This window comes from Lupinus angustifolius, chromosome LG03, assembly GCF_001865875.1.
Source record: "Lupinus angustifolius cultivar Tanjil chromosome LG03, LupAngTanjil_v1.0, whole genome shotgun sequence".
Classification (NCBI taxonomy): Eukaryota; Viridiplantae; Streptophyta; class Magnoliopsida; order Fabales; family Fabaceae; genus Lupinus; species Lupinus angustifolius.
This window is the reverse complement of record NC_032011.1, coordinates 2,343,078-2,364,647: the sequence shown is the minus strand read 5'-3', so window position 1 is coordinate 2,364,647 and position 21,570 is coordinate 2,343,078. Positions and strand designations below refer to the sequence as shown.

Below are 21,570 nucleotides of genomic sequence, written 5' to 3'. Positions count from 1 at the left end.
TCTACTATGGATAAGTGCAATACCATAATATAATTCATTGATTCAAAATAATCATTCATAGAAGAAATACATATTAAGAAATATAATTAAGTTTAGAGAAAATATATATACAAATGTAATATAAGAGTTTTTTACACTATCAATATATTATTCACAATTAAAATTGATAATAAAGTGTTTTCTCATATCAGGGATATAATTTATTTTCTTATATTCATTCAGTATTTTTGACATGTATCTTATCTTTTCTTTTATAGTATATTTTAAAATGAAAACGTCTCGAAAGAAGAAAAATAAGACACATGTCAAAAAACCGAATGAATTTAAGGAGATAAGTTAGTATTACTATTGGTACAAGGAGATACTTTATTCTTATTAAAATTTAGCTATTATTGACTTTTAAATATAAATAAATGGTGGATGATTAAATCTTTACATTGATAATGTATAAATAGTACACTCTTAATTTTATTAAATTTCACAAGATAACACCTTATCCCTATTTTACATTTAAATTTTATTCTTACCCACATCATTTGTTTTTTCATTTGGATATTATTAAAAAAATAATTATGAATGAGAGACTAAGTTGTGTTCCTTGTTGTATCCTAGTATTTCTCACCTTTGCCTTTTTTGGTCATCACTCTCTTTGAAATACCCACCCAACCCTTATCTCTCTTTGTTCCTCTGATACATACAACAAATTTTCTGTGTTCCATTTTCTTCCTAGTCTCCTCTCCGAGGAACAACTCAGGTAATTTCTTTATATATATATATATATTATATGTCTCTTAATCTGTGAAAAAAAACAAATTTTTTAAGGTTGTTTTAGAGCAGAGATTTGGAAAATTAGCTTAGGCATGCAAGGTGTTTGAGTTTATGTGTTTTGAGTCTTAAATTTTGAATCTTTTTGGGTTTCTTCATGTGCTGAAAAAGCTTTTTTTTTCATGTGTTGTAGGTGTTCCTTGTGAAGATACTGTGTGAAAAGAAAGAGAGGAGATGAGGTTGGAATCATTGGTTTGTCCTAAACCTCGTAGATTGGGTCTCTTATCCATTGATAATCATATCAGACCATTTAGGCCACTCTTCACCGAGTAATTACCAACCCTTTTTTTGTTTTTGAAGATTTCAATTAATTTATTCTGTAAAAATTCTAACTTTCTTTTTTTTTTCCATAAATTAATTCAGCTACCAATCAGAGATCCATGATTCAGGAGTTGGGGCAGAGCTTTTGGATATCATTCACCCCAAGGTTATTTTCTATCTCAATGGAATCTATGAAAAATCGTTTATTTATTTATTTATTATTACTATCAATGCTCATATTTTTTTAAAATATATAAAAGTATGAATTCTCATTTCATAAGGTAACAATTGTTCTCACTTTAGTATCTATAATTCTCCTGGGTACGGATTTAATAATTATAAAAAAATGTTGATTGAAGTGGTTCCTCAAAGTTGTAACAGATATCAAATTCTGGTGGCGATTGATTTGTTAGAAAATGGAGATGATTATTTACATGATTGCATCATCTATATGTTGTTATTGTTGATTGAGGGAAATCATCTGACCAAAGATTGTTCCAATCTGTGATTCATAAAAAAATCCAATTTTTGATGGTGATTGATGCATGATTGTTTATTAAAGGTAAAATTTGCTCAATTTGTTTTTGCAGGGAAGCTGCTATAACCCTGAGAGATCTTGGGGGCAAGTGGCTTCATCACCGCCACCATTTTTCTGTGGTTCTCCACCAAGTAGGGTTTCTAACCCTGTGATCCAGGATGAGCAATTTGGTAATGTAAATGTAAATTTTAGTTCATTTTCCATGGCACCGCCTGCGCCATCTTCCTCAGCTAGGAGTTGTGTTAGAATGAAGTTTGGTCACACACCAGCTGCAGTGAGGATTGAAGGTTTTGATTGTCTCGGCAGAGATCGGCGCAACTGCAGCATTTCTGCAGTTGCATAGTTCCTTTTTCAACAGAAAAAAATGAGAATACCAGGAAGCAGAAAAGGACTTAAAAGTCACCAAAGTTGTAAGAGCAATGGAGATTTTTGGGAGACAGGAACTAATCTTAATTCAATGTTGTTGTATTATATATGTATATAATGGTCTCTGGATCTTGTTGTTCATGAGTTAAAGTGTAATGTCATGTGTAATTGAGATGGTGATAATGTTTCTTTTTTGGGTTTTCCTTTTTGAAGAATAAAAGGGGTACAAGTTAGGGACAAGAAAAGGACAAGTAAATGTCTTCTTCTTTCTCACTTATTAGGTTTATGAGATCTTGGAGAGATTGAAATTCAGATCCTCCTCCTTTGTAATTGTAATTTGGAGGAAATTGATGATTAATCTTTTGGAGTCTTGTAAGATATATTTATATTTTTCATACTTTAGTTGTATTATTGTCTACACTACACTCAAAAGGCAAGGTTGAATATTATTTGTTGCAACTAGTAAAATAAACTAGCTGAAAGTAAGTTAATTAAAATAGACTGAAAATTTTATTATAGTAGTCCACAAATTAGTCAAACATGTGTTTATAAGTGAAAAAGAAGCGTGGGGTTTGTGACAAGCACAATTGCAGAAATGTGTTTGTTTACTCTGGATTGATGGAAAGTGGTTAAGGCACGTGAGCATGCATCATCTGTTTTTTAAATTGTCTTATTCCTTGTTTTGGGTCAATCTCATATTATCACATGAATAAAAAAAATACAAAAAACAATATTTTGATCCGAGATAAAGAATGAAACACAATTGAAAAGATATTAAACTCATTACTGTGAAGAATAAACTTCACAACTCTTGCATTAATGAGTTTAATATTTATTAATGATTATTTTTCATTATTAAATATTTATTTACTTTTGTTGTTCGTATCTCTTATTTCTTTTAAGAGCAAATAATGTTTATGACATGAATAATGAATTTTGGGTTGTGTTATATGCATACAAACGGTTAGTAGAGTTTTTTTTTATACAATCAATAAATTATTCACAATTGATATATTTTGTTTTTGTTTAAGAATCATTATTGATTAATATATGAATAATAGATGATATACTAAAATATTATTCTTACTCGATCTATACATAGACTATTCTCTTACCAATTCAATTACAAGAAAAAAAAATTGATTTTTCTTCCACCTTTTTCCAATGGGCCAATATTATGCCCAAAAACAAAAACAAAATGGGCCCAAGAAACCTCTCAAAATATTCACAACACAAAAGCGATTGAAGAAGAAGAAGAAGGTGAAGAGAGAAGAGAAGAAGTGATTCATTGATTGAAAATGGGAAGGAAGAAAAGCTATGTTGAGTTCGATGAACTTCCACCAGACAATTTCGATCCAGAACATCCATACAAGGATCCAGTTGCGATGCTCGAGATGAGAGAATACATTGTTAGAGAAAAATGGATCCAAATTGAGAAGGCCAAAATCATCAGAGAGAAACTTCGTTGGTGTTACCGAATCGAAGGTGTTAATCATCTTCAGAAGTGTCGCCATCTCGTTAATCAGTATCTTGAATCCACTCGCGGTATTGGTTGGGGCAAAGATGGTCGTCACCCCTCTCTTCACGGTTCGAAACGTTTCGTTACCCATCATATCATTTTTTTCATTTTTAGTGATTAATGGAAATGGGTTTTGTGATTTTTTCATTTGGGTGTGTGTCATTACTCTCAAGTTGCGTTTTTTAAGTTTTTTTTGTTAATTGATTGAAGGGTGTTTTTGGGTTGTTGGTAAAATTTAGGGATACATTAATCCTTGATTAAAGGTTGTTTTTTGGTTATTAACATTCGTAGTAGAAATCTTAGAGTTATAGAAGTTTGTCAATTATCAAGTGAGGTGTATAATTTATCTCAAGTTGTGATTTTTTGTTGCTTAGTGATAAAAGGATTTTTTCTATGTTTGCATTTTGTAAAGGTTTATTTTGATTGCATTGGAAAATGAGATAGTAAGTAAATGGAGTGATTCTATTAAGCTTTGAGTTGATTCAATGCACAATGCTTTTGGAAATTATAAAGTGGGTTGGTTCTCTTGGAGTTGCCCTCTTTTGGGTCAAAATGATTAAAAGGTGTCTTTGGGGTGTTCATAGTTGTCGATGCAAATTTTTAGCATTTTTTACTCGCTGCATTTAACCTTGCATCGATTTGCATTTAGTCTTACTAACCCCACCTATTGGGACTTTGACTTGGTTGTTGTTATTGTGTATAGTCTTGCATGATTAAATTCGATCTTTTGGTATGCTGTGTGCGAAAGTTTTATTGAGTGAAGAAAAGTGGTCGTGTTGGAATTATAAAGATCATTCTTTTTAGTTATGTCTAGTATGCAACACAATACACATTGCATCTTACCGTCCCTCTCTTGATAAAGTCGTAGATAGTATTTAAAGATGATCTATTGCCAGTAAGCTAGGAACGATGGATTGTTCATCTTGTATTGTCTGCCAAAAGAAATGAAGCATATATCTTTTTTTTGTTATGTTTAAGTACCTAGATGTAATCAAAGCAAATTAATTCCCACCATGATGATGTTGTTGTTGGAGGCTTTTTTATGTTTAAGTTTTGTTTTGAGGGAAAGATTTGGAATCTATTCCATGCTTCCTGTAATAATGTCTTTTGGTGCTTGTGTGATAATTCTTTATATCTTGTTTACTTATTTGAACCAGGTCCAAAAGTTGAGGCAGTCGAGTCTGAATGATATAAACTGGGGATAAATAAAAGGTAATTTCAAACATCATTCCTGTCATTTTTGTAGATAAAAAAGTTGGACTTGCAAATGAAAAGCCAATTTCAACTAAAAATAACTGTTTCATGTTTCCAAATTCTCAAGAATTTGAGTTTCTGAAGTTTGAGGTTACTCACTTACAGCTTATAATCTGCTGGATTTGGTTGTCCTAATATTTTTTATCTTAAAAGATTCTTTTTATTGTTAATTATGATTTTGTGCCTGGGAAATAAAATAAATTTTGGTCCTTTCTTGCAGGGGAGATTGATTACCTGAAATCAAATTCTAAGTGGAGTGCCAATGTTGCAGTTATTGCATCCTTGTTATTTTTCCTTACTCAACTTTCTATGAACTTTAACTATATTTGGCCTGGCCTTGATTATTTTTGCTTGTCTCAATTCAGTTTTAATGCTGGTTAGCATTTAAATGTAAACAAGTATGGAAAAGCTATGAGGAGTAGTATTGTGAAATAAGATTTTCTCATTAGAAGTTGTGATGTGTGGTTCATTAATAATATGATGATATATTCCTCCTGAAATTTCATCCTTATATTGGATTCATTAGGGGTAACAGCTTTTCCTTCACCTAACCTCCATGTTAATGTTAAGATGAAACATTTGGAAAATGGGTCTAGAAATAAGTCGAACTGAGTCAAGTTGAACCTAGCATGGGCTCAATTTTTTTCATTTTCTTCGCTTGAGCTTGACCCGTCAAGTTGAGTAGCTACTTAAGTGTAATGCCTTATTAATGGAGACTCTTGTTCAGCTCCATAACTAAGACGCCCATGCTTGTAAGGGAAAATCAGATGGAAATAAAAGAAATTGTTTTATGGTTTGGCTTAATAAAACCACTTATAGTTTCTCTACCCAAGCATATGGTGGAAAGTATATATTAGAACGTTCTCCATATATTTACAAAATACTATAAAATACTTGTAGGAAATCTGTGATACTTTTTTTTGAGGGAAAATATCTATATGAAATTTTGTTGTAGTCTTCTATTGCTTTCTTTGGCTAGTTATTTTTCTCAAGATTATATATTGTTCTTGAACCCTTTTGATAGAAAACACAGAACCTAGATACTTCCTCTACTATTAGTTGCCACTTGCCATTAACCTGTATCTTATAATTTTCTTTAAAATTTGTGTACATACATAAATGAAATATCAAGAAATAAGTACTATTGTTCTATTGTGTATCAGCATGCACCTCCCTAAACTTATATGGCTGTACAATATCTTGTGTTGATTGAGTTTCATAGCTTGTGAATCCTATCAAAAACACATATATCCTCTTCCTCAAGCTAAATTTCAGCCATTACTAATAACACCAAAAAAAACACTCGCTCATGGATCATATTGAATGACAAATATAAATTTGGAGTAGGACTTCAGCATAAAAAATATGACCATCAAGTGTGTTATTTTTTTCCATTCATATAACATCAACTAGAGTAAAGACTAGACAAGAAGAATCATTGGCCAAAGTAAAAAATCAAAACCCCTTCATCCTTCACCTTTGTTAGTGCTACACTGCTGCTGCATGAGCTAAAAAATCTTCTGCCCCTTGCTGAAACATCATGTAACAAAGTGAAGAAAATTGGATAAGATAACCTGTGCAAATACAAGAAGAAAATAAAGTTACTGTTGGGTTATATGGAGGGAAAATTTACACCAAAAAAATATACTCGAGTATCGGTATCGGATACGAAAGAGGCTCTAACTAGAGCCAATGAGTCATTATTGATGAAAGAAAACATAATCTGCATGCAAAAGAAAAGTGTAAAAATAAAATGGTGAAAGTAAGAGCTCCCTTCAATCCAATGGGTGGGCTAAGAAGAAGTAATGAGTTGCTCTCACATCATGCAGTTGGCAAAACTTAACATTTGAAACAATGCAAAGATACTGAAATTACAAAACATTAAGGGTAGCCTAATGCATGAGATGACAGCTCTTGCATCTCCTCATCCCTTCACATTGGATCAAAAGGAGCTCCTTCTTCCTTCTTCCTTACTATATGCTCATTTCAACTAGAGCCTAAATATGCAAAATGGTCCCTCTCTCATTGCTCCTTAAATACTACTACTCCTAAGATAAGGTTGTACTCTCCTACTTGGATGGTCAACATTATTGGCTCACATTTCATACCCATTTTTGTTATTTTGTGCAACATATTGGAATAGTATTTAGGAGAGAAACTTGTACTTACATGTCTTTTTGGCCCTTGATTTGAATATGTGATACCTAGATATTTAACCACATAAGTCCAACACTCTTTCACATGATAATGAGTTACCTATAAATATGTGAGAGTTAGTACAAGGTTTTTTCTTAAAAGTGAGCTGCACTAAATAGAGAAAGTTAAAATAGATTCATTGTTAAATCATTTAGTCTGTTGTGATTTTGACACATTGCAAATGTGTTTTTACAAGTTTACAGAAAATAAAATAACATACTTCAACTTAAAATGTATAGCATTTTTCTAAACTTTGGAAGTCCTGCATGAACTAAAGGGGAGCTTACCAAAATGTCAAATAACATTATTATTTGTAGTCAAAAAGTTGTTTTTATGTAAAAATTTAGCAAAAAACAAACATATATGTATATATAGTCCAAAATGTAACAAGTCCTAAGCCTGCAACCACAGTACCAAAGGGGTGTCAGATGAGTTCCTACAATAGGAAAGAATGATGCTTCTTACCCATCAGTTATTACTCACATCTCTTGACACCAAAATTCTTATGGAAGTTAGCTCAATTAGATCATAAAAGTTTTGCAAATAGCAACTAATGTATATGAATGTGTGTGAAGAGCATTATTCATGTTGTTAGGACCATTAATTAAGATAACTTTTTTAATAACTTTTGATAACATTAAGTATAATATAAGTGTTATATATTATACAAAATAAATTTATCTAAAAAGTTTAAAGAATTATCTTGACAAAACATTTTCATTCATATACCTGCAGGATTCCAATGAGATCACTTTATATACTGCCAATTTCCTTTCCTCTCTTGACTTCCAAAATAAACAGTTGAAAAAACTTTATTGGCTATATCTATGTTTGGCATGTATATCTTTCTTGATTGATAGATCATAATATATACAAACAATGCCCAAAATTGATGTAGCTGTTCAAACAAGTACATCGTTGAAAACTCATCATATCCAATCCTAAAGCCATGCTTCTTGACATGACATTGTAGTTGAGTTCCGAGGAAGCATGTGCCTTTGCATGCTAGTTTTTGTCAACCTCTAATAACCTCGGATTCTGATTCCTTAGCAGATCACTCCTTACTTTGTTTTTTATGCCCATGCATATGATTACATTTATCGGGAGGATTATTAATTTCGTAAAGATTTATACATAGTTCATTATCATCTATTCGGTATTCATTTATATTGTTAGCAACAACTCTGATTTGCTATGAATTATATCATATTCAACTCAATTCACATAATCATTGGAAAAGGATAGATCAATAATGAGTAAGAAGTGTTGTGAAAAAAATAAAGGAAAAACAATATATATTGACATGTATATCTTTTTTATTTAAAATGAAATTACATTTTTATCCTTAAAATATAAAAGAAAAAATCACTTCCTTCTTTGTTACTTGAGATGGGTCCCACTCATCAACAATGTCATACTTAAAATGGGATATCAATCTAGTGCATGTCTACTATAATTTTCTTAAAATCAATTACCTTTACTAACCATATTTATTTGTATTCATTTTTACTTATTAGCATTGCCTTATTTTTTGTAATGTTGTGTACATTTCTATATATCTTTAATAAAATTATCTTTTGCTGATAAAAAATATAATATGATTGATGCAATAACAATATAAAAAAATTATTTCTTAGTATAGTTAGATGGTTTTGGTTTTCTGCTATCACATTCTATATCTTCTTCTTATAGAACCACTCTCTCTTCCTTTCTATTTTGCTCACCTCTTCATTAGGTATCCTTAAATCCTCAAAAATGAGGATCATAGAACCATTCTACTTCTTTGGTGGTTTTGTCCAGAAACTATGATTTTTATATATTGTCATTGCATGATCTATCATTTTTTTTATTATTATTGACTCATCTTCAAAAAAAGTAATACAAATAAATGATAATATATTGAATATGAATAAATATTTACGCTAACAATGTATAAATATTACATTATTTTTAATGTATTGATTAGTGTAGTAACTTTTGGTCTGGCCCCATATAGGATCAATTCCGCTATTGGGTTGTTATAAACATTTAAAGCCACACGGGCTTGTTCTTTTAAGCCCTTAGCATAATTTCCCTATTGGGCTATTTTAAGTTCACTGTTGATACTATCATAATTTCAAAGTTGAAGGAGCCTTTAGGCATATTCGTCTTATTTTTATTGGAGATCAAAATAATTTTTAAATTAGAAATTGAGTTGCATTCTTACTTTCTACCTTATCAATTATTATTATACTTTTGTCATACCAAAGAGTTATAAGGTGACAAAAGTAATTCACCTCCTCGCATATACTATAGTAGTTCAACTGAACAAACTATGAATCTTCAATGGTTCTAATTTAAGATATCATTAGTAGTTTTAAAAAACATGCAACATGGTATTCATAGTTTTTTACAAAGCCCACTGAAGCTAGAATGAAAGATAGTATTATACCACACAGTTGAAATTGCATTTAAATTTCCCTTTGTTGTTAGTATATGAAAGAGGTCTACTTAGCTAGTAATTTTATCTAACAATTAAGGGGCTCTATGGTAATCACCAACATGATAACCACTAAAATTGTACGATTTAATATATATATATATTTTTTATTTTATTTCTTTATTTATATGATTGGTGACCTCGCTACAATAGTTTCAATTATCGAGGTCTCCACTAATAAGGCATTAGTCTAGTAGTATAAATGTTTTACTATATCTCAGAATGACCAAAAGATTAACAGTTTGATTCATGTGAGTAACACTTGTTAAGATGATAGTCACATACCCCAAAAAAATTAATTACTTATATTATAGGGTAAGAGGATATTCTAAATATTATAAAAAGAATTATTGAGGTCACCCTACTTCACAATGTCACGTTTGTATACATATTATATTCTTTTTCAATATCCACAAATTTTAGAATCAAATAAAGCCGTATGTAGATTAGGCAATATGTTAATTAAGAATTTCACCACATTGCATTTTTCTGTCATTGGTTGAGTTCGGATTCTCTCAATTTGTTACAAAAAAAATAGAGAATATATCAACTCGGCTTCCAACAATTTATTTATCTAATAAAATAATGGATTAAATTTTGATCAAAAAGTTGATGACCATTAGATGGATCCTAATTGTATATGAAGGTCTGGTTTTTGTTTCATTAGAGATGATAAATAACACAATTACAAATAAGGTATTAATGGTCCTCTACCAAATGATCTAGAGTGGGTACATCGAATAATAACACCAACAAACCAGGTTAGGTTCGGTTTTTGGTGAAGAAGAGTGACATTGGCTAGGCACAACAAATACTTCTAATCAAGCGGAGTATAATTTTATGTGGAAAACTTACACTTGAGAAGAGAATATTAGGAAGATAAGTCACGTTAAATAGATGAGTAAAGTGAATAATATATAAATAAATGGATTTATAAATCTAAATACCTTAAGTTAGAGTCTTTATATATTTATCATAGGCCCAGTGTAGGAAAAGATTTGGGCCTTTATAAAAAAGTTAATTGTGAGAGCCTTATATGCCTAATTTAAACAAGATTGATGGTCCAAAATAAATTGTGAGATTAAAATCAAGATGAGTACTCAATCTATATGAAGAGAGTTTAATTCTATTATTTTTACAAAAATTTTTGAACAAAGAAGTCTAATACAAATCATGAGAACATAAAATATATTTTCTTTTTAGGATTTTGAGTCCAATATGTTTAGGATAATCTTCTTAATGAGTTAAACAATTTCATATTTTGCTAACCCATGTCAAACTCTTATTTCAATTATACGTCCACATAGTATAAAACAATAATTATTAAAACCAACAACTTATAAAATGAATTTATGGGTAGAGTAATATAACAATTTATAACACACATACTTATTTCATATAAATGATTCTATAAGTGGACCAACTTACCTAAAAACTTCACAAGCCTCAGTATCCACCTGTATTAACTTCAAATGACACATATTACTCTTGTATGGTTAGCATGAGTTTTATCATTTAAAATAAGAATTTTATTTTCTGCAAATGAAAGGAAATCTAAATAGGAACGGTAGGCCCAATCTGGCAAGTGATATTATTAATCTACAAATAAATATGTGATATTTGGAAGCACCATAACCCTTCAAACAATATCAGATATCTTTAATGATAGTACATTTTCTATCTCACAATATATATCATTCTATGTATTATGAACTGTAATTGGTTACAAACTTAATAATTATACTTTTAATTTAAATATATTTTCTTCGATTAATCAAGTAATGACAATACTATAATATAAATGATTGGACGCTATTGCCTAATGTATAATATTGTTTTATGCAGGTGAAGTGGTTTGGTTTGGTTTGGCATTTGTAGTGCAAGTGGAAAGGACTATCCAATCTACCAAAGCGTACGTCTCGTGTTTTGACATGAAGCAAAGCGAAAGCGATGGAGATAAATCAAGAAGCTAACAAATCTGTGCTACACAACTTGTAGTCGTGGCCATGTTCAATCCATATACAAATCAAATCTAACATCTCATATCTCTTTTTCATTTGTTTGTAAAGTATCTTTTAGAGTTTAACATGTATCTACTAATAATGTAAAAGTTTTTTATATTATAGTATTAATACATCTTTTATTATTTATATGTTATTTTTTGTTGAGAATAATATATCTTTATGATAAATAATATATAAATTGTATAACTTTTTTATAATGTATGAATTTTAAACTCTATCAAAACTAATTTATTTCAAATTGTAATAATCACCATAGTTGATATTGTCAATAACAACCAGCCAGTGAATTTATAAAAGTGTTTGAAATATATGTATATAAGAGGACAAAAGTTAATAAATAGAGATTAATGCATACAATTTTGAATTTGGAATTCGCAAAAGAAGAGGGTTGGTTCTAGATTTTTGTGGTTAATGACATTGGGTTCAGATAATCTTTAGTATTAAACAGTCTAATATTATATGTGGATAACAATATTATCAAAAAGCAACATCTAGCAATCTCAATTTAAAATTAATTTTTCATAAAATAGTAAAATTAACAACAACAAAAAATTTCTCTGTCTCCAACTAACAACTCCAACTAAGGTTTATTGACAAAAAAAAAATGTATTCGCTAACAATGTATTAGTTTTATAAGTGTTATTATATTATTTATTATTCATTTTAATTATTATTAACTCTTCAAAAGAATTATTACAAATGAATGATAAATAATGTAAGAACGTGTATCAATCTTGATGCTAACAATGTAAATATATTATAGTCATGTTTATTGGCGTCTATGACTCTTCAAGTTGATCAATATGCATTTCAGATTGTGATCAATAATAGAGTATACCTTATTCAGTCAATATTCTTGAATTGTATATGCATTTAGACCGACATGTTCAATAATATCAACTTCTAAATCTTGTCACATATTGGATTTTCATGTGAATTCCTCATGTTTGTCTCTTAATGTAGCTTAGTTGCTAAGCTATGACTAAAATATTCTTTTTAATACAATGACTTAAAATTTCAATCCTAGTTGTCCGTGGATTTTAGTTTATTCTATTAATAAATATCATATCTAATAATTTTCTCTTATCAACACATATATAGTAAATATTATAGGCTAATCTTGTATCACGTTCTAAAAAATGTTTTCATTTTAATTCACTATCCAAAACTGTTTCGTTTAATTGATTCTAACAAAATATTATTCTCTCGCTATAACACTCATCAATCAAGCAATTAAATATTTATATATCTGAATCAATTTAGAGACTTGAATTCTTCAGGTACTATTGATAACTTCATATATTTTAAAGACTAAATTTAGCTGAGTGAATATTTTCAGGACAAAATGGATCATTCAAATCCATTACTACTTGATAGGTTTGGACAATTGACAAATTATTGAGTTTTTCAAGTATAATGTTAGAATATTCATTGTCTATGCTTTATTAAGAGAAATAGAATCACTTTATTAATCTATATGCATAGAAAAGGATATTTGAATGAGGATACCCTTAGTAAAAACTGTTTAATATATATTGTAATGTAATATTATCAAACATTTAATTATCACTATGATATAATTTCATTATTTTGTCCTTAACAAATTTTATTTTCTACAAAAAAAAAATCATATAATTATATGTAATTATCGCTATCAATATACTTAAAGAGAAAACATAATGTAACTACCTATGATGTAATTTTGTATTTCCTATTTTACCTTTAACACTTTAATTTTTAAAAAATTGTATAATAATATTAACCACCACCAACATATTAATCATCATCTCATCTTCATTTGACAAAAAAATATAATATAAAGTACACCAAATAAAAATTACAATATAAAGTATATTTAATACAAAAAATATTCCAATTCACCAAAATAAAATACAAAAAATTTAAATATTTAACCCCAGAAAGTAAAAATAAGGTCCAATAAGAATAAGTGTATATTATCACACTAGTTATTATAGTTGTTTTTCCTTTATATCACTCTTATTTGTACACATATTAATGAGTTAACTATCGATATCATGTCTAAAAAATTCAGTTTTTTATGTGCATATCAAGGATTCTCATGTTAATAATTGAAGACAGATATATTTTGAGACATAAAATTTTATGGAAGAGGCTTTATGTACATTAATAATAAAGTATTTTCATATACACAATAAATATCTTGTTTGTTTACCCATTATTTACTCCATCTTGTTGATATATCGAAGATAAATTAATCCTCATTCATTGGATGTTCAATTTATATGAAATGCTTCAAATTTTACTGAAAAATCATCAACTAATATTTTTTTTACAAACAAATTAAGTGAAAATCCCAATATCTCCCGGCACTAAAAAAATGATTCCATAAAATTGCCCCTAAAAATATTCTTGCTGCTATATACTTTATCATTTAGAGTGAATTATTGGTTGGTCCTTCGCATATACCACTTTGCTCTTGATCATCATTAGAAAGTTTTGGAAATTAACTTTTAGTTTCTAAATATTTTAAAACCAAAATGGTACCATAAAAATGTATTTTGAGTGAATAAATAGAATTTTCATTCATCACTTAATGAAAAGAAAATAGAAAAGAAACCTTTGATCTTTTTCTGTCGGCAGAAGATGTGATCTAAGAGGGAACAGCAACACTGTTTAACTCAGATCCAATCTTTGGTTCCCAAAACATACCTATGTTGCAGATACACTCACGAGACAAACACCTCATGCATAAACAATGAGCTGCAATATATTCTCGAATTAAATTCTTATATTACTCATAATAAAAAATGATATATATCACTTTTAAAAAATATTAATAAAAAATGTATTAATTTGTAGCATATATCATTTTTGTTGTGAAGGGAAGAATTTATAAGGAATTGAATGAAATGATATATTATTTTCCATTCATATAACAAGTAGAGTGAGAAGCAATGAACAGCATCTTATGCTTTATTCACAAGAAGTATAAAATAAGAGAAGAGAAAATAATATATACAATGATAATGTATGAGTTTTTTATATTATTATTTATTATTTATTATTTATGTTTAATCATCATGATTCTTCAAAATATGGTATAAATGAATGTTGAATAATATATCAATGGTGTATAAATATTTATAATAATATTGCATAGATTGCACTTCTAATAAAATTAACATTGCAAATATTAAGTACAATACTTTTCGAAATATCTAATATTAGTTTTAAAATAAAGGTTTAATTTTCTATTTTTTAAACAATATCATTTGATATTATTAATGTGTTCATGCAATATATTTGTAACTTTCCTTTTCAGATTTAGATTGGGTATTTGAAAGGGGATTTTACTATAGCTACCCCCGTAATTAATAAGAGTATTTAATGTATCCACTAATGACAATCCTTACCGAATTATATAGAATCAATTAATTGATTTTTTTATCAATATTTTTTATTATTTAATCAACCCATATATTACTAGTTGAGAGAAATTTGCTCTCCTACATTTTTTATCAATTATTTTTTTAGAAAATATCATGCTATTTCTTTATTCCACAAAACATTCATGAATTGTCCCATATGTCGCATTGTACCTATTTAAAAAAAAAAAACAGATTTGTTGGAAATATTAAAGAAAATTTTCCTAATACTACCGGCCACCTTATTGAAGCAAATGTTTCCTATTACAATTTTTTAATCATTGTAACTCTCTTTATATTATAATCCTTCACATTTTTTCATTTTTTGATTCATAGTCACAGTTTTTTATTCCTCTTGTACTTTTGATTGCATAGGTGTTTTTGGTGATTGCATGGGCTTGAACAAAATTCTGTACACATATCTCACTAAATCAAATTTCACGAAACAATATAAAGATATTAATTTTTGGTTATATGATCTATTTAATTAAATAAGACTTTTTTATTAAGTAAGGACATAAAGTGAAATAAAAATAAGAACAGCTGATACCCATCTAGTAATATAAGCTTAAAATAAGTTTCATGTTAGAATTGATCAATAAGTTAAATATATATAAGTAATTATAAGATTCCTTAAGTTTATAGTGTGAAGTACATATTTATTTTTTGTACGAATATCTCTTCACCTTGTGGAAATAACTAATCCATTTTAAGATATGTATAATTATGTTTTCCAATAAGTATCGCTTTCATGAATCAGTCTCATTTTAGAATTGATCAATAAGTTAAATGTATATGAGTAATTATAAGATTTCAGATATAATTTCTTAAGCTTATAATGTAAAATACATATTTCTTTTTTGTACGAATATCTCTTTATCTCATGGAAGTAACTAATTCATTTTGAGATATGTATAATTGTGCTTTCTAATAAGTATTCTTCTTATAAATCAAATTCTTAATTTTTTATTCATGCCCTACTAGACTAAAATCTTGTAAGTAGTGTAAAGTACAACTTGTGATGTAGTACAATTGTTTTTGTGAATCTGTGTCATAATTGTTTATATAAGCTTGTGAGAAAAGTCTTCACATCAAGATAAAGATAAGACGACGTGTTCTCTTTTAGTGGGTGATAATAATGTCAAACTTTGGTTTTCTTCGCAATATAACATGTCTTTTCCTTCTTAGCTCACTGAGGATAAAAACTAAAATGTATATAATTTTCATTAGAAAACTAAATACACGACTTTTTTATTCTCTCTTAATGTATCATTTCCCATTCCCAATAAAATATTAAAATAGAAACAAATTTATTAGAAGAAAAAGATGGAGCGGTAAGAGTGGTCCCTAGTGACGCGGCGAGGGTGAGGTGGCAAGATAAGATGGCTCGCTGCATGCAACGAAGGCCCATAGCATGACTCATGTCAGTATTGTACCACAATTTGCAGCTACCTCTCTTTTCAAACAAATATTTGTTGTTACAAATCTTGTCTTATACATTTTTATATGCCGATAAAATATATCTTATTAATTATAAATTTTGAATATTTATTATCATTGTTGCTTTCATTTTAGGTTTTAATATGTATATATGACAATATAAGTATTTTAAATATCATTATCAAATAATTTATCATTGGTATGTTAATCATTATTAGTTCTCAAATAAAAATAATATAAATCAACGATAAACAATAAATTTTTAATATAAAAAACTTTACAATAATAATATATAGATTTTAAACTCTTTATTATTATTATTACCTATTATATGTGATTTGAGACATGAAATTTATATTCCTCAGCAGAAAGCTGTCTAGAAGTGGTCCCCTGTGTTGTCTGACAAAGAGGACAGATCCAAAACATCAATGAAGTACCTAGTAATAAAAAATGACTATTAAAATAAACGAGTTTACAGATATTTTATTCAAAAATATTTATACAGGACCAAAATTAACATTCTTATATTTCACAAGAATAACAATCATATTTAATTTTGTTTACATTCAATATTTATATTTATTGCTTGACAAATTAAATTATGTTCATAAATTTACATTATCAACAATATAGACTGTTGACCAACACTATTGTACTAACTAACTCGTTTATCTATTATTTGTAATATATAATCTACGTACTATAAATGTCTATAATAAGTTATGTTAAATATTGTAATTTGAATTGAATCCATTTGATTGAGTTAATTGCTCAATCAATTCTATTGGGTTAATTGTTTAATCTTATTTTTATAAATAAGTATTTATATATTTTAATATGTTTGAACCACGTAAATAAATGTAAAGACATTTAATTATTTACATATATAAATATTCTCAAAAATTATATATACACTTTTAATTTATTAATTAGCGGAGTTACACTTTACTACTAAAGATATTTAAAATAATATTGAACATGACATTTAAAAAATAATAATGAAGATGACAATTTTAAAAACTAATGGAAATTAATTGATAGAATGGGGTCGTGATGATGGAAAAGTAGCATAAGAGAGTATATTAATTGGTAGACTATATTGCATTGGTTTAAAATTGCCGGTATATGAGTATTAGCCATTAGGTATATAATTTTTTAGTAGTAAGTGCAAAGTAAAAATATTAAAATTATGTCATTTAATTACCTAAATATCCTTTATGCATGTTTTATCTGTATACAATAGTATATATATATATATATATATATATATATATATTATTATATTATATTATATGATATTGATGTATTACTTACCATTAGATCATATAAATGGTGGAAGATAGATGTAAAAAACTTTCCACCATGCGTATTAAATTCAAATGAAGCTCTAAACTTTTAAAGCAAAATTACTTTTAATGAATCATTGGTTAACATGGGCCATTAGTTTGTTTTTAGGGATGTATTTGTCATAGCAATAATGGTATTATATAAAGTTGCACTTTGTGCGATTGATGATTAATAGAGAATCTCTTATGCAGTGTTTAGTTTTGGGAATGAAAATTATAGAAATGAAAGTAGATATAAAGAAAGATGAACCTTTGGTTGTATGATAAGAACTTAAGAAGGCAATATGAAAGAGAAGATACAATAATAAATTAATTAAATGAATAAGATTGCCACAATTCACGAGGTTTTCAAGTTTTTAGGCATTAGCCGTGGCTAACATCATATTGGTTTTTCTTACGTTTGGCCGTGGCTAAACCTCATACCCAGACTTATCTGCCAAATTCTAGAGGGAACGTGCAAAAACATTATTTTATTTGTTTCCTTTTAACTTCAATCAAATATAGTATTAGGTATGTACCAAAAAACAAAGTATTATGGTTTATATAAAGGTGCAAATAGTTTTGTGCACTTATTAAAGTTGTATGATTCACTAGACAAAATGCACATTAATTGAAGTATATATCATATTTCCTTTATTTCATATTGTGTTAATTTTTTAATACAAGATGAGAAATTAGAGTATTTTTTATTTTTAATAAAAATGTTATTGTTTTTTCTTCATGTTATACATTTCTTTACTTAATCACTTCACTCCTCTCTTCACATGAAGAACTATAAAGATATGATTTATATATGATAAATTAATATTATCCTAAGCTAATTTTGAGAAAGAAATTATTTTGGCACTACCAAGTGTATTCTATTGCTCAATGTGTAAAAAATTAATCTTTTTTGTAATGTATGACTATCATTCTCAACCAGCATCACTCAAAGAAATCAAACATTTAACCTCTTAATTTTGTTGAGGATCTAGCAATATCCTATATTAATTTATCAAGACCTTATTACATATTTATAAAAGAAACGGAAGTAGTAGTTTCATACCTGATTTATATATCTATTTGCATTAAATAGTATACTATTTACCTAATTTGCTACTTTCATGTCTCTAGAATGGTCTCACTCATTATTCTTAATAAAGATAATAAAACACAAAATAAAATGTCGCTTACATCCTTACGGTAAGATTATAATTTTACCCTTTAAACCTGAAGAAAAAACCCATCTCCCCATTACTGCAAGTCTGCAACAATAGAGAGGGGAGTTGTGTAAAAAAATAAATAAAACACAAAATAAAATAACATCTACATTCTTATTAATTATATTAACATTATAATTTTATTCTTAAAACCTAATGGTGCAATGAATAGAAGAATTATTTTTTCTTAATATTGTAATTTGAAAGAAAGACTCACACTTCTTGTGGTACACGTTAACAAACGGAGCTTTATGCAATGCTTCATTAGTTCATTGGGTTTCGTGGGAAATGGAAGCAATGAAAAGTAGTGGGAGAAAAAGACTTTTCTGATCTAGTGTTGGGTAGTTTTCATTTATTATTATTACAGTATGCGGTGCACTTTATTTTATTATAATTATTTATTATTCTCATGTTTAACGTTTTAACCATTAATTACAAAGAAGTTTAATGGTTTAAATAAGTGAATAGATCTAAACTATTATATATCCCTAAAATTGATGACTAGAAATCCCACTCATTAAACAATATTTCTACTTTTTACTTGAAAGAAGTAATACAGTTTTTATCCTAAATGAATGACATCATTTGTTTGTTTTCAACGACACTAATAACGTTGAATTATTGAAGATACATGTTTAATAAGGTTTAAACAAGCAATGCATACTTTATACTTTTAACGTTCACTTAAATAAGTGTTGTTAAATGTATATTTTCTCCTTTTAATATTGCTTACTCAAATAAACTTTGTTAAACGTGCACTTTCTACTTTTAACCATACTCACTCAAGTGAATGCCGTTAAATGTTTACTTTCAGTTGTACCAAAATTTACAAACGATCCACTTTTTGTTGTTATTTTTGTTAAGGACCAGCCGCTGCAGATGTTGTTATACTTACTATAAACGAGAAGAAGCTATTACAATAGTATTGACGAGACGGTGAAGGAAATGATAGAAAGTATAATTTTGTTCTCAGAATAATCTGGTACATGCATGGTTCACCCCGGACTTCACACTCAACAATTAAATTTAGTTAATTGCCAGAAAAGAGACACACACAAAAAGTGCTTCCCCTTCTGCAATAATGGCCAACGGATCTAAGACGCAATAAAGGAAAGTATTCAGAATGCTAGATTCAACATCAATTCCACCCACTCATCCTTCTAATGTAAAAATATGATCCGTGAAAGTGAAAATTTGAAACTAGTACCGAGTTATGTTAAACATGAGTAAAAATGAATTGGAAATTATATACCTTCATTCTTATCTTACTTTTTTATCATCGCTGAATTAAAAAGTGTAATTTAATTAAAAAATAAAACTTATAAAAATAAAAAATTACTATTTCTATATTTTCTGTGAAGTTTAATCGATAAGAACAAGGAGATAAATTGTTTTGGACAAAATATCTTTTTTTGGGGATCTTATTAAATCTTACAATCACTAGATTAATATTGGTAGAATATGCCCTAAAAATATTAAAAAAACAGTCATCTCATTATTAAGTTGTTCACTTTTTTTTAGACATTTGAGATGTCAAAACATGTACTTAATCTATTATTCATTAATATTTGATGAAGAACTTTTAAAATACATTGTTTTTTAAAAGAAAAAGCATAAAGAACGTGAGGTCCGTGAAAGGGGTGGGTGTCCGATATACACGCGCCTATCTCTATCATGGATGATGAATCATGAATACCCATTATCCCTCTTTTCTCACTACTACTATTTATACCCTTTCACCCTTTCTCTATCCTCTCATCCAAACACCCCTTTCTCTCTCTACCTCTACACTTCTCACTTCAAACCCTATTCTCTTTCTTCTCTTATTTTAATAAATTCCCTAAACTACCCTTCATAATTATGGAGGAATGCAACAAGAGAAAGCGAGTTCCACATGACTCGGTTTACTCCGAGCCTCACTCCAAGTCTCACCGAGTCGACTCGGGCTCAGATGTTAACTCCTCCGAGTCACAACTCACACGTGCTGACTCGTGTGTTAACTCGTGTGAGTCTGAGCTCACACGTGTTGACTCGGAGATACAAGAGGACCTTTTTAACATACTTGATGACTCGGAAAACGTGGCTGAGCGTGACTCAGCGATTCAGGGACTTGACTCAGTTATAAAAAGCTTCGAAGAGGAAATACTTGCACCGAGTTCGGGTTTGGACCCGATGGATCCAAACTCGGTACCCGATTCAAGCGAGTTATTGCAACCGAACCTTGGGTACCTTTTCGAAGCTTCTGACGATGAACTCGGTCTACCGCCGAGTGTGCCGGAGAGTGACGAACCGGGTCGGGTTGAACCCGATGGTGTGGACCTGAGTGGGTTCGTGGGTTTCGAAGATGATATTCCAAATTATGATGCGTTTGGGTTCGGTAACGAGATGGTGGCGGAATGTGACGGCGTTGCCGGAGGTTTGACGGCGGTGGATGAGTTGTTTGATTATTCGGAAACGGCGGAGAATTTATGGCGATTGGAGTCGTTACAGGCTATGTAAGGCGTTTCGTAGGGGATGAAACGTGTAAATGTGTGAAGAATGGGTAGAAAAGAAACGGTAGCATAGAAACGTAGATTTGTAAAGTTTTTGTAATATTAGGGTTTGTTATTTAGTTGTTAAATTCCTTTGTAATGAAATGGCCCCATGTGACATTTGCACTTTTGTTTTGTTGATTCATTCATTTTCTTTGTTAAATGTTCTTGGTTTTTTTTAATCT

At 28.9% G+C, this 21,570-nt stretch overlaps 3 protein-coding genes across 4 annotated transcripts; all 3 read left to right on the top strand.

Moving 5' to 3' along the window:
* On the top strand, positions 615 to 2,375 carry LOC109343024. 2 transcript variants are annotated; one of them, XR_002107151.1, is made up of 5 exons: positions 615 to 754; positions 959 to 1,094; positions 1,189 to 1,252; positions 1,677 to 2,041; positions 2,080 to 2,375. XR_002107151.1 is itself a non-coding variant. In XM_019581134.1 (4 exons), exons 2-4 carry the CDS (start codon positions 1,000 to 1,002, stop codon positions 1,965 to 1,967), a joined length of 450 nt encoding a protein of 149 aa, XP_019436679.1. In that variant the 5' UTR covers positions 615 to 754; positions 959 to 999; the 3' UTR covers positions 1,968 to 2,375. The 2 variants fall into 2 exon arrangements, 1 of the variants encoding a protein (XP_019436679.1); XM_019581134.1 differs by having other exon boundaries at positions 1,677 to 2,375.
* Positions 3,213 to 5,263, top strand: LOC109343025 (NADH dehydrogenase [ubiquinone] 1 beta subcomplex subunit 10-B). Its single transcript, XM_019581135.1, has 3 exons — positions 3,213 to 3,577; positions 4,667 to 4,721; positions 4,984 to 5,263. The coding sequence occupies exons 1-2, from the start codon at positions 3,289 to 3,291 to the stop codon at positions 4,696 to 4,698; spliced, it is 321 nt and encodes a 106-aa protein (XP_019436680.1). The 5' UTR covers positions 3,213 to 3,288; the 3' UTR covers positions 4,699 to 4,721; positions 4,984 to 5,263.
* LOC109343019 lies at positions 20,604 to 21,528 on the top strand. Its single transcript, XM_019581130.1, has one exon. The coding sequence runs from the start codon at positions 20,715 to 20,717 to the stop codon at positions 21,351 to 21,353; it is 639 nt and encodes a 212-aa protein (XP_019436675.1). The 5' UTR covers positions 20,604 to 20,714; the 3' UTR covers positions 21,354 to 21,528.